The 15,547-nt window shown below is 34.3% G+C and overlaps 2 protein-coding genes across 4 annotated transcripts; both read right to left on the reverse strand.

Annotated features, from left to right (window-relative positions):
* Positions 1–7,190: 7,190 nt before the first annotated feature.
* LOC103999852 (uncharacterized) lies at positions 7,191–9,860 on the reverse strand. Of its 2 annotated transcripts, none has more exons than XM_009421731.3 (8): positions 9,740–9,860; positions 9,472–9,637; positions 9,287–9,377; positions 9,139–9,197; positions 8,825–8,882; positions 8,663–8,753; positions 8,483–8,559; positions 7,191–7,521 (listed from the first exon to the last, which is right to left on the reverse strand). In XM_009421731.3, exons 1-8 carry the CDS (start codon positions 9,765–9,767, stop codon positions 7,411–7,413), a joined length of 681 nt encoding a protein of 226 aa, XP_009420006.1. In that variant the 5' UTR covers positions 9,768–9,860; the 3' UTR covers positions 7,191–7,410. The 2 variants fall into 2 exon arrangements, with proteins under 2 accessions (XP_009420006.1, XP_009420003.1); XM_009421728.3 differs by having other exon boundaries at positions 8,825–8,885.
* Positions 9,861–10,485: 625 nt separating this feature from the next.
* On the reverse strand, positions 10,486–13,460 carry LOC135595196 (probable phytol kinase 2, chloroplastic). Of its 2 annotated transcripts, none has more exons than XM_065085805.1 (6): positions 13,148–13,460; positions 11,491–11,558; positions 11,283–11,414; positions 11,024–11,139; positions 10,872–10,943; positions 10,486–10,752 (listed from the first exon to the last, which is right to left on the reverse strand). In XM_065085805.1, the coding sequence occupies exons 1-6, from the start codon at positions 13,433–13,435 to the stop codon at positions 10,700–10,702; spliced, it is 729 nt and encodes a 242-aa protein (XP_064941877.1). In that variant the 5' UTR covers positions 13,436–13,460; the 3' UTR covers positions 10,486–10,699. The 2 variants fall into 2 exon arrangements, with proteins under 2 accessions (XP_064941877.1, XP_064941876.1); XM_065085804.1 differs by having other exon boundaries at positions 10,829–10,943.
* Positions 13,461–15,547: the final 2,087 nt, after the last annotated feature.

Below are 15,547 nucleotides of genomic sequence, written 5' to 3' on the forward strand. Positions count from 1 at the left end.
AGTTCGGTATACTAAGCTCTTAGAGCTTGGCGAAGTCCATAAATAGCTTTTCATATTTTATAAATATGGTTTGAATGTTGAGAGTAGATGAAGCTAGGGGATTGCTGCATAAAGGCATCTTTAGTTTGGTTCCTTATAAGAAAATATTATTAACATCTAGTTGATATACATGCCAGCCTTAAGTAATGGCCAAACTCAGGATGAGTTGAATTATCATTTGTTTAACAATTGGACTAAATGTCTCTATGAAATCAATATTTGATTTTTGGTGAAACTCTTTGGTTAGTGGTGAAACTCTTTGGTTAGTAGACATGCTTTGTATCTAGCAATGGATCTATTTTGATTTCAATTAATTCAAAAGGTTCAATTACATCCGAAGACATTTTGTGTGAGGTGAGATAGTATAAGGGTCCATGTGATATTATGAATTAAGGTATTGTATTCCTCTTACTACATCAATCAGTAGTTCTTCCCTAGACATGTACTTCCTTATTACTCCAATTTATTAGCACTTCACCCTCTCTACAACTTCTCCATCTACCTCTCCACCAACTTATGAAATGCCTGATGAAGCAATACTCACGACACCACAAATGATATCTTTGTCCTCTCATGAACTGAATGAAACCGAAGTAAATCAGCCTGATAACTCTTTCTCAATTCTCATACCTTTAACACAACCCAATAATACCACTGAATATGGATATCATATGATAATACATTCCAAATATGGTATCTTCAAATCATGCCAAATTTTTTATCTCCGCGCCATCAAAAGCTCTCCACCTAACCCTACTAAACCCACAAGCATCACTAAAGCCCAAAAATCTTCACACTAGCACAAAATCATATGTGAGGAATATGATATCCTACTTTATAATGTCATATGGATCCTTAAAGCTAATCTAATAAGTTGGAGTTTCAAAAAATAGAACACAATCATAAAATCCAACATTGAAGTTGAATACCGAGCCATCATTGTCATCATTGCATAACTTAATTAAGTCACCAATTTACTACATGAACTTGACATCACTTCTACAATATATCATGATAATTGCAGTGTCATATATCTATGCTCTAATCCAGTGTTCCACTCTTGCATGAAACACATTACTATCAACTTTTCCTTTGTTAGATATCAAGTTGTTAAATATCAACTACATGTTTCTTATGTCCACACTTTTGACCAACTAGCTGACTCCCTCATAAAATTTCTAGCTTACAAAATATTTCAATTGCATAAGTCCAAAGTTAGTATCCTTAATAGAAGCTTAATCTTACTATAGCAAGATAAAAGATCATGATAGAGGTAAGATTGGCACACTTCCATACATATGCTCAAATCATACACATATATCATAGGGAGAGGGAAAACATTGCTTAAAAGTTGATAGTAATGTGTTTCATTAGAGAGAGAAACATTGAGTTAGAGCATAGGTAGGTGGCACCGAAATTAAGAAGTATCCTATAGGAATGGATTGGGAAGTGATGTTAAGTTCATGTAATAAATTGGTGACTCAATTAAGTTTTAAAGAAATGGTGATGATGGCTTAATATTCATCTTTAGTGGTAGATCTTATAATTGTGTTCTATTTTTTGGAACTCCAATTGATATAGATATTCTATGATCAGTGTTGCTTATCCAATCATTATTGGAGAAGGTATAGAGATGAAGTGATAAGTATTTACAAAGAAGAAATCCATTATTGAGAGTCTTTTAAGATATCACAATATACATTTTAGTATAAACCAATGTGTAGTGGAGGGTTGATACATGAATTATGATAATTTATTAATTACAAATGAAATGTCTAGATATATAAGAGATAAATGTCTAGTCATCATTTAAGGGATAACTAAGTAAGGCTAATTCATCTATAATAACTTGTAGATTTTACATATATTCAATAATAGTACTTCTCTCTTATATTGTTTTCATCATAGTAGATAAAAGACTTAGTATGTGAGTGCTAGAGAGATTGATAAAGGTCGTTTATAACTTAGACTACTTATGATGCAATATTACATGAAAAGATTAGTGGTGCTATGGAGCTAGTAATTAAAGTTTGAATGGCTTATAGAATAAAATAGTCTTGACATAATCATAATTTATGATTAGGATTTGCCATTCACATTGATTCTCTTGGTATTTGAATATTTTTTAAGTGGACAATTGAGTAAGCCATCGACATGGCCCATTAGGTTATATCCGAAGAGAAGGTTGACAAACTATGCTTGTTATGATGCACAATTACTGTTTTTTATTGTCTTGAAACAAATTAGAATTGTTGCATCGATAGATATGAGCCAAGTAGATTGAGAAGAACTATTATTTTTAGATGAAATAACAACCTGAGTATCAGAACTTGAGGAAGAAGACATATTGATGATGAGTGATGTCGCCTTCTTATCAAATTTAATTAGATCTGATGGATGAGCTGGAGCAAATCTAAAATAGATCAGATTTAAAAGATATCAAACATATCATATTTGATGAAGTGGTCTGATTAGATTTGATAAGGTGGAACATATCTAGGTGAGGAGGCACTGATCGATGTGGAAAGACCAGCAACTAAGGCTCCAACAACGTGTGATGAAGAAGATAGTTCATCTGCCATTGTTGATTGTGAGAGGGCAACGGTGGGATATGGTGTTGATGGGAAAGATCGGAGACATAAGGAAGAAAAGAGACGTGGTAGTGGCAAGGAGTCCTATTGTCATGCGAGATGCAACAACGTTTGGCAGATCTGTCCTCAAGAAGAGTATAATATCCCTTATTTCTAAAATTTTTGTAAAGACCTATTTTGAATTGTTTACAAGGACCTATTTATAAATACGAGGATTGTTTAATATTTTTATATTAAATAATTTTATATTAAAAGTTTACTTCTAGGAACTTAAATGTAAATCTTAGCAATTGGATATAATTTATGAAAAATTTATATTAAGTTAAAAAAAAGGGAGGATATGTGTCACTAGCTAACCTAAGGATGGTGTCACCTATGCATGTTCTATGGTTAACACATAAGCTTCCTTTATACATGTTGCCACCTTGTCATCTTTGTGTTAACCAAACTTAAGCAATTAGAAGAGAAAGCTAAAAAAAACTTATTAAATGAGGAAACTTGTTATAACTAATGTAGACTCAAGAAGAAAAGGGAAGAGAAATTGAAAAAGAAGAAGAAGTTTTAATTTGGCTTGAGTTTTTGGATCAATTCCTCATACTTGGAATCAAATTTTTTTAAGACAAGTGTACTAACTCTTTTCTATAGTGATTTTAATCTCTATTTTCATCTTGATTATAGATAATTTGAAATATTTTGGCCTGGCACCTGATACCTATCTTGTTTATATATGAAACTATGAACTTGAAAATTTTTGAGATTCTGATCTTTCTATCTCGTTTTAGCTATAACTCTCTGCATCGAATTCTGATTCATACATAACTTATTTCATATGAAAGTATACTCATACACTTTCTTTTTGTAGCTTATTTGAAGATTTAGAGTATAGATGTCAATCCAAACATTCATTTTAATCGACCCTATGGATTTTATAAAACAGAGATGATGTTCTCTAACCTTTTGTTACTAAATTATTTGTAACTCTTTGTTGAAAATCTTAATTCCTATAAAACTTAATTTTTTAAAAATTAGACTCATTGATCTTTCTTTCTATACCTTGATTGAAAGATTTAGATTTCAAATGCCTACTCAAACATCTATTCCAATTGACTTTATAGATTCTACAAAATAAGGATGATAATTTCTGACCTTTCGATACTAAATTGTTTATAACTTCTTGTTGGAAACTCTAATTTATACAAAACTTAATTTATCTGAAAGTAAACATATATCTTTCAAATACATATTTTTTAAGTAAATTAGAGTATAATTAATTATTCAAATTATTTGTATAATATGCCTCATAGAATCGGCTAGAACAAAACTTTAGCTAATTTTGCTTATTCCTATTCCATCTCTTTGAAATTAAATTCATCAAGAATTCTTTCTTCAATTGAGCCTTATGTGATTGCTTTGAACTATTGTATACTTTTGTCTTTAATTCTTTTTATATCTGAATACATTATGCAAAAGTTTATGTTTGCCTTATATTATTACATATAGGCACATATATATTTTCATTGTTTTACATATGCTTTCGATATGTGCTAATTTCATTGCTCACAATATCCTTTTTTACTTTGATATTTATGGGATAATGTAAACTTTTGCTAGAAATAAAAAAGAGAGTTATGTATAGAGCCTGCAATGCTCTATCAACCCCTTTTGGGTTCATCTAGATGTGGGTGAATTGAGCTCCCAAACGTGGGAAAACTATATTTGATAGTCATCTAAAAATGGATGGACTATATTATGTTATGATCCTACTTCACCCTTTGTATTTTTGATATGATATCCAAGGTATTGCTTATATATTTTTATGTACACTTTGGATAAAAATGAAATAAATGTAATGTAAAATATGATATTTGAGCTTATATTTCTTATTTATTTTTTAATATACTCTGAAATATTTCATACACCATTAAAATACTCTAAAATATTTCTTACGTTATTTATATACTCCGAAATATTTCATACGCTATTGATATGCTCCGAAATATTTTATATTCCATTGATATACTCCAAAATACTCTTTACTCTATTATTATGAACAAAGTATATTTCGAATAAAATGACATTTGTAATTCTTATATCTTACCTTGTATTCTGGTATCAAGTTTATTTGAAACTATTCTCTCTTGTCATAGATGTGTTAGTCACTTGCTAAGCTTTGTAGCTCACCATGTTACTATATAAAATTTTCAGATTAGCTTATCACTCATTGAAATATGATGATTTAGCTGAGGCAATAGAAAGCTAAAAGATTTTGGACAAATCTTTGTTAGTTGATATGTTATTGTTATATAAGTGCATTTTGTGTGTAATAAAATATGATCGATAAATTTGAATTGTTGTATGGTTTAAAGGTTTTAAAAGACCTTCACATTTGAAATTTTAAAATATTAAGTTTAGTTTTATGATGATATGAACTTATGGTAAATGGTTGGTTTTACGATTGTATAGATCCTCACACTAGTAGATTTATAAATGTGGTTAATATTTTGTTAAGTTAGCTTTGGGTTTCGAGAATTATCGAGTGATAAGATGTATGATAATAAACTATATAGGTTTTATAGATGTAAATGATATTTGAATTTTTTTTTTCAGTGTCCTCAAATGTTAGTTTAGATCCTAGATTGGATTGTTGATAAATTACAATATTATTGAGTTACGATAGATTCATACCTCTTGAATGCATTAATTCGAGGGGCATTGACCTTTGGTGAAGGAGATCCCCGGGCAAAACAAAGAAAAACAAGAGACCGTCGAAGTGAAGAGCAAGTCACGATCGACTCCGAACACTGGTCGTGGACATAAACAATACCCATGACGGTTAGGAGAAGAATAGAGGAGGAAGGAAACCTTACTTAAAACACAAAGAAGCTATATCATAAATAAAAAATTTATTGTGAAAGGGATGATTTCATTTATTAAATTAATATATATTTATATAGATTTGAAATAGAGATTTTTTCAATAATATACTTAAATCATGAACATATATCATGATAATTAATCTTAAATTATATATTAATTAAAAATTAAAATATATACAATTATAAAATTATTATTTTATATATATCTCTATCATAATTTTTTATCATTCAGTGTCCCATTGTGAAAGAAGAGGAAGGTAGTTGACAGCCTAAAGCGATCGACAAAGTAGTTTCGTCCGAGGGCAAAGCCCGGCCTTGCCTCAGAATGTGAGCAAGCGCTCACCGAAGGTCATGCAGAAGCCGACTGAACGAACTAGCGGATCATTACGAAGGAGAGGTATGAATCCCGACAAGTTGCTTATTGGTTGACCACTACTGCGATTCTTAGATTTATGCAACTTTGCTAATGGTCTTAGGTTCGATGGTGGATTCGGGGCTCGTATATATTTTCTTTTTTTATAAAGATTAATATATATTATAGAGAAATTTCTTATCTCATTTACCCACCAATGAAACATGCAATTCGAAAGGTAGCTCTTTGGGTCGATTTGTTTACCAACTAATCCAGCCATGAACATTAGGTGGCTGTCATAATAAGTCCGATCGATCCTTGCATAGCTATCAGAATCGGCGGATGTGGTTGTTGTAGAACCAAATCATTAACCGATCTGATCCATTTAGTTGATCGATTTTTAAATGGCCAGTAATTACTGATCGAGTGATGTAAAACCAATATAATTTTATAATATAATCAATATTAATTTAATACCTTCCACCTAAATTTGTGTTATTATATGTTTAAAGGGTATTTACATCAGCTTAGATTATAATTGAAGGAAGAAAGATAGCACTCATCTCATTTTCACCATTCCTTCTCTTCTCCCTCGAGTTTCTCCTTTCTTTCACCTTCTCTCAAATTTCGCTTAGTGCGTCTGTCCATCCCTCAACCTCTTTCATTCGACAAGATCTTTCCTTGTTGTATATAAATTTCACTCAAATACTTGTCATATTATATCCGATAACTATATTGGATAAATTTTCTTTCATATTGTTGAATAATTCATTTTGGATTTCATTATACAATTAATTTTTCAAAATATTATCATATATTCTTTATCTTAGATAAAAATTAATGTTTATAACATGTGATTGATATTATTTCTTTTATCTAATTCTACACAAGTAAAACCTTGTTTTCATATACGTTGTTCAATTCTTTTATCAATTTTACTTTTAAAAAAATACTTATAGTACTTTATATAATCTTAATTATTATATATATTTTTAATTAATAATGCGGTCCTGCCTATGTTTGACTTTTGAGTACGCGTGCCTCAAACAGATACTGTGTTAAGAGGAGAGAGGAGAGCTTATTCTTCCATTCTCGCCTCGTCGCCCAAATTCCCCCATTAATAATTGGACAATATCCAAAGCTGCAATCGATGATTTAGTTGGCAATGATTCATTCCAAGAACCTCGATGCATGCATGACATTAAACTTGATGAGGCCAACAGTAGTAACTTCAAGTAATGCGCATTAGTCAGAATACCAAATCGAAACTCGCATGTGGTAACATTAACCACAACAGGAAGCAGTTTCGGAAGCAATAGTCTGCAAATAATCTTAGCCACACAAAAACAACTCCGGATTAAGGTAGGTGCAGGATAATGTCACGATCCAGTACATCCATATTAATACAGTGAAATCACCATAATTTCCAAAACTAGCGGCAAGAAAAATTGAAAGTGAAGCATGAACAATCGCTCTTACAAAGATCTAAGCATGCAACTCCATTCGTCCCATGAACACCTGATGAACATATGTCACAAGAATGGTAGTAGTGTCACTCAATATCCGAAAGATCTAACTCCTCGTTGTAAATTTCAAAATCTTCTGGAGTCCAACAACAAACCAGATGGAGCCGGAAAGTAGCCATCTTGATTCCAAGCAACCTCTGCAGATTTGAAGCATCACAACATTAGATGTTAAATTGCAGCTAAAGTACAATAATTCAATTGCTAAGCAAAAGAAAAAAAGAAAAAAATTAAGTTGCTCAACCCTGTAAATTTAAATTGAAACCAGCTTATGCCATCAAGCCATAAATTCTTAGATGACTAGAGGTAACAGCAAAGTGTGAGCTACGGAACTTTACACGGAAAGCAGTATCAGCTCACTGCATCATGCTATATAATGATCACATTCCCCACTTGTAGCATAAGATATAAGCTGTGAACTTGTAGCAAAATTAATTACTAGTTTTTGGGATGACCAAAGCAAACATATAAGCTGTGAACTTGTAGCAAAATTTTAGACTGAAACCAACTTATCCTGATATAATCTTGATCTTAAGGTGGGGTTGCACATAACAAAGCCATCACTATTTATTTGCGCATTGTAGAGAAAAAGCTATTATTATAACTTTGTCTACACATGGGTCCAGAAATTTTTAGCATTTCAGCTAATGGATGTCTGTGTGTAAAGTCAATTAGCAAGCATTGCTTTGTCAAAGGAAGTAATCCTTTTTCTAACAGGAACTGTCTTGAAATTTAGGGAAAGTTGTTTATCTTTCAATTAAATAGCCACGTCTGTGACTACACAAATTGAATCAGAAAACTGGCTGATAAGACCAAAACCTAAAAAATACAATGGGCTTGTGGTCAGGCTCAACCAATAACAACATGTTTGCATGAAGAGCGATGACAGAACTTGCTAAACAAATTATGTAAGATATACTAGACACAAGATAAAGTTGTCATTAATTTGAACTTGATTGACCGAAGGGGAACATGTGCTACATGGAAAAAACAAAATTTTAGTCAGTCAGTCAATAGTTCTACAAGTCTAATACTCTTTTCTTTCCACAATTAAGTAATATAGCATCTACAAATTTATTAAAGTCATATGTGTAAAATTACCAAGGTGCGAGCTGATTCAGGAGACAATGGCATCCCTTTTTCACACACGACAAAGTCAGAAACGAGCTCAACGATTCCTGTGTTTTAGATATGTAGCAAAATTGTCAGAAGTATCAGTTACATTGTTTGACTTATAATCGGAGTAAACATTGAGTTGGCTAACAGCTGAACCTCACAAACCTTTATTCAAGCGAACTGGTAAACCCTGCTTACGGAGATATGGCTCCATTTCATGTGTGAACTGATCCAATGGACCTTCTTTTATTTCAACCTGCAGTGAGACAGTATTCAAAGTTCATGGTTGTAAAATATTAACTTCTTACAGCATAATAACTACCAAACCTTTTCAGTGGCTATGCTTCCTGTCCTAGCAAAATCATGTTCTTCATACTCTTGAAATCTTCTGCATCAGTATGCAAGAAACATTAAACAATGAGTACATTCACGAGTAAGGATTGACTATAATGCATGAATAATACACATGATAATCTGAAGCTAAATAAACGTTGTTGGTGACAAGCATGCAAGCAAACCACATCAAAAAAATTCAACATAATGAAAGCAACAAAGGCATATCCTGAAGGGCGATGATCGATGAAAAAGATGTGGAAACCTAAGTTTATGTACGCAAAGTGAACTAAGTGCTCTAGGACTACCTCTGGACCTCCTCTTTAGCCAGATTGGTGCAGAGAAGTCCAGCATCACCACGAAGAAACTGCACATGGGATATGAATCTTCATGAACAATGGCGATCTTGATAAAATTTGTAACCAAACCAAAAGAAGAACGAGGAAAAATAACCACCTTAGAAAGCTTATGAATGCCGGGCTTCACTTCATCGGCTACTGACCGCCCTAACGCTATCTGCATGACTTTGTTTGACCCCAGAAAGAATCTATCACCATAAGAAGCATAACATGGTGAGACAACCTCGTTCATGGACATGAGGATCAACATGGCAGCAAAATTCACTGTGAGCAGAACAATACCTGCCGGTGGATTTGTGTTGCTCCCTGAACTCCTTGAATCTCTGATTCCTCATGTTCTCGAAAGTGAAGACGTAGGCAGAAGCGTAATCCTCCAGTGCTTGCTTGATCGCGTTCACAATTGCCTCCTTGTGCTCCTTCCCCTTCTTCTTGGTCTTCGACAGCGTCACTACACGCGACAGGAAGCATCAAACATCACAAAAAGATCACATCACGGAAGATCGAACGGGGCATCCAGCGAAAGCTCCACCAAAACTGGGATTCGTCTCACCCGTTCGGTTGCGTTTGGAAATCGGCATCGCCTCGCAGACGAGTTGGCGTTTGATGCCGCCGCTTGCAGAAGGGACTTGCGGTGTTGCGCGGACGATTTGTAGGGGCTTAGGGCACGCGTCGAAGGATATACCAACTGCAGTTGGGTCTTATGCTGACACAGGTCAATTTCGTGTACTAAGCCCATATAAGCCCAACAGTATTGGGCCTGACGTGCAATTTTGTCGTAAATGTAAAGGGAATGGACGTTGACTTTGAATTCTTTTTATCTGATAGTAAAATAAAAATAAATTGTTATATAAAGTTTGTAAGCTCCATTGGTTAGAGAATCAACACGTTATCATACTTATATGTTCTCACATAGCAACACCGTATTTCTTTATTTCTCTTCTTTTTTTTCTTCGTATGTTCTTGTAAAATATATATTGATATGGTCAATTTTGATTATCAATCTGACATGATAAAATTAATTTTATTCAATCGGTTTTAAAGTATTATCATGTCTAAGAGGAAAATATATTAAACTAATTGAGAAAATTTTGTATTTTATCATATCATGTATCTCACTTCAGTCCAATCATATAAATAATTGGATGAGGGGAATGTTCGACAATACTTCTGATATTAAGATCATTGTAAACTCGGACTTGTAAATAAGATGTAGAACTCAAAAGCTGAGATGCAGACTAAAATGCAGGAATTGGTGCAGAATGAGAGCAGACTACATGCTGTGTCTACCAAATCGTGTGAACAATAGCCACCATTCCATTTCAGTTGAATTCTAGTTTCCACTGTTACGAGGTGAGATACCAGTTCATACAAGCTGGTGTGCAACATCAGAAGACGAGACCGCCAACCAACAAAGATGTCACTGGAACTGTTAGGTTGTCATCCACCTCTGTACTAATGGGTAATGATTCCACAAGGGCACTAGCCAGAGACACAACAAAGAAGCGTATGATCATTCCCCAGCTTTCTTCGATGAACCCAAAGGTGTGGTAGTAATGCATGTACCTGGTTTAATTATTAACATAATTTCAGAATCAGTGAAACTATTTGGTAAATGAATTAGAAATACGGACAAACATACCCCACAGATGCTAGAAAGCCCGCCAATGTCATTGTGACGCTACCTGCAAAGGACTTGTTATGGTTGTAGAACAGCTTTTTTCTTCCAAATCGTCTTCCTACTATGTCGGCCATACCTGGCAACAATAACAACTCATGAATGCTGCCTTTCGTAGCTGGAAATGCAAGGTTAGTTTTCCAACATAAATATGTTTACCGTCTCCAGCACACAAGTTACAGATTGCAGCTATTGCAATAGGAGATGTCCGCCAGAAGAGCCAGGTAGCAAAAGTTATGGTGCAGGCATAGTATAGTGGCCCCTTCAAAAGTTCCCTAAGGAATCAGAGAAAATGGTTTGAGAGGAAGCCGAAAGGAAGAAAAATGTCATTGACTAGTGGAAAAAGAGAAGCAAGTTGCTCATGTGAGGAGAATTATCAACACTGCTCTGTCATAAGACAGCATCTAAAAGTTGTAACCTGTAATCTCCATGTCTGCTTATTGACTTGACCATGGCATCATTTTTCCATATTCCAGATCCCAAAAGAAGCATCCTTATGATATTAATTCCCGGTGCTAATGCTGCAAGTAATGGTGCCTGACTTCCTGAACTACAATAAGTAGAAATAGTTGAATCAAATGAATAACCTCATCTCTCTGGTGAAGGTTCTTTAAACATATAGTCACCTGAACAAAGGCCAGAACAGCAAGAATACCAATCCGATGCTTATATGTACAAGCTTCCTGTTTAGTTTCTAACATGCAAAACCGGAAAAAAGGTTATTCTGCAGAAGCCAACAGAATGTACTAACACATACAATGATCGATATCTCTTAAATAGCTTTCCTATTTTTATGTATTACTCTTTTGACGGAAATTCATCAATGGATCTTAATATGCGGCAAGACAACTTGACACCAGTTGATCAGAAAAAGATAATGCTTGCTTTAAGAAATAATTCCCTAGAGAAAGTTGTACAAACCCAAGATGGCAGGATAACAAAGAATCCAGTAGCACAACCAAACAAGTTTCCAGAAGTACAAGTTCCGTGATCGTTAATATCTAGGAGATTAAATTATGTTGATAGACAGTGAGTCTAAAACATGCCATAGACCTACAGAACATGTAACTTAACTTCTCTTATAAGTTCAATGATTCACTTCATCAGAAATCTCCAAACGTATGACATCAGAAACTCAGCATAGTCATGAGAAGTGTGAGGCTCAACTAAATATAAAAATGAAGCAAGACGAACAGATAAGCTATCCTACCAGCAATGAAATCCATGACAGAGGCTTCAATTTTGAGTCCAATTCCATGTTACATGATCTATAAGGTCTACTGTACATAGAAGCAGAAAGCAAAACAGTATGAGGCCCTTATCCTTATGTATGTACATCAAGGGTGGTGTCAATGAGTGTAAACTATTACAAGGGATTCATGATTAGTACCACTGACCTTGATTCAAGTGTTTATAGATGCATGCTCAACAAAGTTTAAGGAGCTTTATGCTTCAACATATCACAATACATCCCATGGCATTATAACTCTTCACCGCATCTACTATTTAGAAAGCCTTGAATCATCAGAGCATGAATTTTAACTTTTAAGGTTTTCAAATTGCATATCATTTTGAGGTGAAGTTGTAATGACACAATTTTGTGGACAATTATAACAAGATTAGTGAGAGTGGGCATTGGTACAATGGTAAGATTGTTCCTTTGCAACCTAGGAGACCAGTTTTCAAATATCAAAAACAACCTCTCTTCCCAGATCTTGCACTGGCAGGAGCCTCATGCATCAGTTATGTCCTTTAATTATGGCAAGATTAGTGCACAATCAGGAAATTTAGATTCTTTCTATGTGAACAATTCCTATTATTTACACACGGTTGGATTCTTTTCTTTTTATGAACCAATATGAAACTTTTGTGACTCTTTATGGCCCGATAGCCATGATTATCTGCTTCTACTACTTGTAAGATTCATGCCTTTTCTATCACAAGCATCTACTTTTCTCATCCTCAGCTATTTCTAACCTGTATATGCTTTCAGGTCACTTCATAACTTAGAACAAGGTAATAAACTTCCAAGAAATTATAGTTAACTCCCAACTACTACCCTCGTTTCAGTTTCACAAACCTTGCATTTAGCGTCACCAAAATTCAACCTTAATTTATCTACTTATCTCAATAATCAGTTCAACCTAACCAAGAACAAGAACGATTCACCCCAAATTTTCGAATCCGCAGCTCATTCGAACTTCAAGGCTAAAACAAAATCCTAGAAACCATTGCCCAGAAGATCCACATTAGACGAGAGAGTGAATAGGAGCAGCCGCTGACCTGCTCAAAGACGCCTCTTTTAGCCAGCTCTTCCCAGAACCGAAGGAGCCCGAGGGCAGTAGCAGACGTCAGGGCTGCCGCGCCCAAATCATGGACCACTGAGCTCTCCAGCGAAATGGGATCGACCATGGTCGCCAGGAGGCGGCGGTGGGGGAAGCAGGAGGAGCGGAAGCCGGGCGGAAACAGGGTAGGAGAACCGAAGACGGAGGGAAAAGAGCGCCGGCCCAGATGAGCTGATGACCGGATTGGAGGAGCAGCGTAACAGAGGAGAGAGACCTCCGAATACATCCTTTCCGTCAAAGTCCAACGCTAAGAAAACGCAGGTTTAGAGACATAAAGGATATATCCCCCGAGACTATCTTCGTACCGGTCATATCGTACCGTTTGCTAATTAATACGAATCCGACAAATCACTGTTACAAAAACCACAACCCATGAAGTCCCAATCACGTAACAGAGTTTATCGATGGAGATGATGTCCCTGATATCCAAATTAATCCGACTTGATTCGGGTGGGTCCGTGTGTGCAAGAGATGAGATAACGAAAAATGAGGTTTGAATACTTGTTAAGGGACTTAAGTCGATTAGGTGCGTGCTCCGTAATTAATCTATATGAAAACTGAGGTGGCAAGTTGAGGGTATATTAAATTTAGTAAATAATAACTAATCTTAATTATTATATCTAAGATTTTTTTTTATAATAAGTTAATAGGAGGAATATTTCGTAGAATGTTTCTTCCTCCATTTTTAGATATGAGTTGAATATTTCTTAATATTTATTTTGGATTGGTATCAACGTATGATGGAGTCTTACTCTCTTGACGTGACTATATTAGCATGTGTCTTACCATATGCCGAGTTATTATTGGGGAGAATATTTTTCTTATTAATCATCAATCAACAGGTGCTTCTATTTTCCTTGCTTTCACGTGTATTGCTCAATCCAAATGTGATTTATGTACAAACTTGAAACTGATGATTTTGTTCCCTTTTTTCGCTCTTTTTTTTTTTTTTGTTTCACCAGCATGGGAACTTGAGAGTTAATTTTGATCATTAGTTAGATACGATGAAATTAATCTGACCTTTTTTTAATATTGTTATGTTTACAAGGAAAAAAAGAGGCTTGAATGTTTGTATCTCGTATCCTATTTTAATTGGAGAGCTGAAAACGTTTATATCTCATATCCTATTTTCTCAACTTATGCAAAAGATTGTTTACTGGTTTAATCCAGTAAAATCTATTACATGATAAGTCAGTACTTGTTTGTTTGTTGTAAGTGAAAAATAGGAATAAGCAGCTCAAGAGCTTTAGCTCAATTTTGTAAGTTTATGATATTCGAAATAGAGAATATTTTCTTTGATGCTTTATTGTTGTAGGGTACCTCACAGTTATATGGTTGATAGGGCTCTTGACGTCGAAGTCTTGATTAACTAAAAATAATAATCATATCATTTGATTCTTCTATTTTGTTCCCCTCTGATCTCTTCTGTTTTTGTGTTTGAATTATGGAAGAAAGAATCGAGATGAGGTATAAGCAATAAGTGGTTTTATTATGCGATAGTTCATGATATTCACATCAATCTATTGTACCCTATCTTTGGGTAGACCTCATAAAATAATTGTCCTAGTTTTATCCTATCTTTTGTTTCATTTTTTTGAAATAATCATAAAAGTTTTTTTTTTTATGGGTCTACTACTAGAAATTCAATGCCTAATCTCAACATTAATGTGTATTCTTGAATAATCTTATTTGTTAATTATTTAACCATTTCATTTTACCAAGTTCAATGTTAGCCAGATTAGTCAACATTTATATATTTCGATGCAACAACATCATGTTATTTGTAATAAGTAGTTTTATTGGTTGGTTAATTGGCCACATTTTCTTCGTAAAATTGGTTGGATTTATATTCTATTCAATCTAAATCTAATAAATGCCTTGTTATTATGGACTTAACTAAAATTACTTAAGTTGTGAGGTACCTTTACGGTAAAGTCATGGATTTAGCTGGAGTTGTCTAAGTCGTGAAGCACCATTATATTAACTTCTCGAACTTAGCTGGGATTATCTAAGTCATGAAGCACCCTTGCGATATATATCCACAACGAGTCAACCAATTTGCAACCTTGCTCATGTCTCGAAGAACTTGTGAAAAGAGCAAGTTGATTAGCTAAAAAACAAGCGATGGATAAGTCCCGACATTTCGCGAAGGGGGCAGCTTTATAAGCAATTCAACAAACACTTTGAGTGCAAGAGAGAAAAGAGAGGAAGGAAAAAACAATGACTTTAGAAAGTAAAACAAATAGTCACAAGTCTGTAGACAATTGCTCACTGGTTGTTAGGCATGATGGCAAGTTCCTGTCAAGTTAACATGTGAACTTGTGTATACCAATCAACA

This window comes from Musa acuminata, chromosome BXJ1-10 (genome assembly GCF_036884655.1).
Source record: "Musa acuminata AAA Group cultivar baxijiao chromosome BXJ1-10, Cavendish_Baxijiao_AAA, whole genome shotgun sequence".
Lineage (NCBI taxonomy): Eukaryota > Viridiplantae > Streptophyta > Magnoliopsida > Zingiberales > Musaceae > Musa > Musa acuminata.

Excerpts from the sequence above, each read along its gene's own strand:
- LOC135595196 (XM_065085804.1), bottom strand. The coding sequence starts at position 13,435 with ATGTATTCGGAGGTCTCTCTCCTCTGTTACGCTGCTCCTCCAATCCGG. Across the intron at positions 10,944-11,023 it reads TAACTTGTGTGCTGGAGACG|GTATGGCCGACATAGTAGGA; the intron begins GTAAACATATTT and ends TATTGTTGCCAG. Across the intron at positions 10,753-10,828 it reads GGCTTTCTAGCATCTGTGGG|GTACATGCATTACTACCACA; the intron begins GTATGTTTGTCC and ends TAATTAAACCAG.
- LOC103999852 (XM_009421728.3), bottom strand. The coding sequence starts at position 9,767 with ATGCCGATTTCCAAACGCAACCGAACGG. Across the intron at positions 8,886-9,138 it reads GCTAAAGAGGAGGTCCAGAG|AAGATTTCAAGAGTATGAAG; the intron begins GTAGTCCTAGAG and ends ATACTGATGCAG. Across the intron at positions 8,754-8,824 it reads GAAGCATAGCCACTGAAAAG|GTTGAAATAAAAGAAGGTCC; the intron begins GTTTGGTAGTTA and ends GTCTCACTGCAG.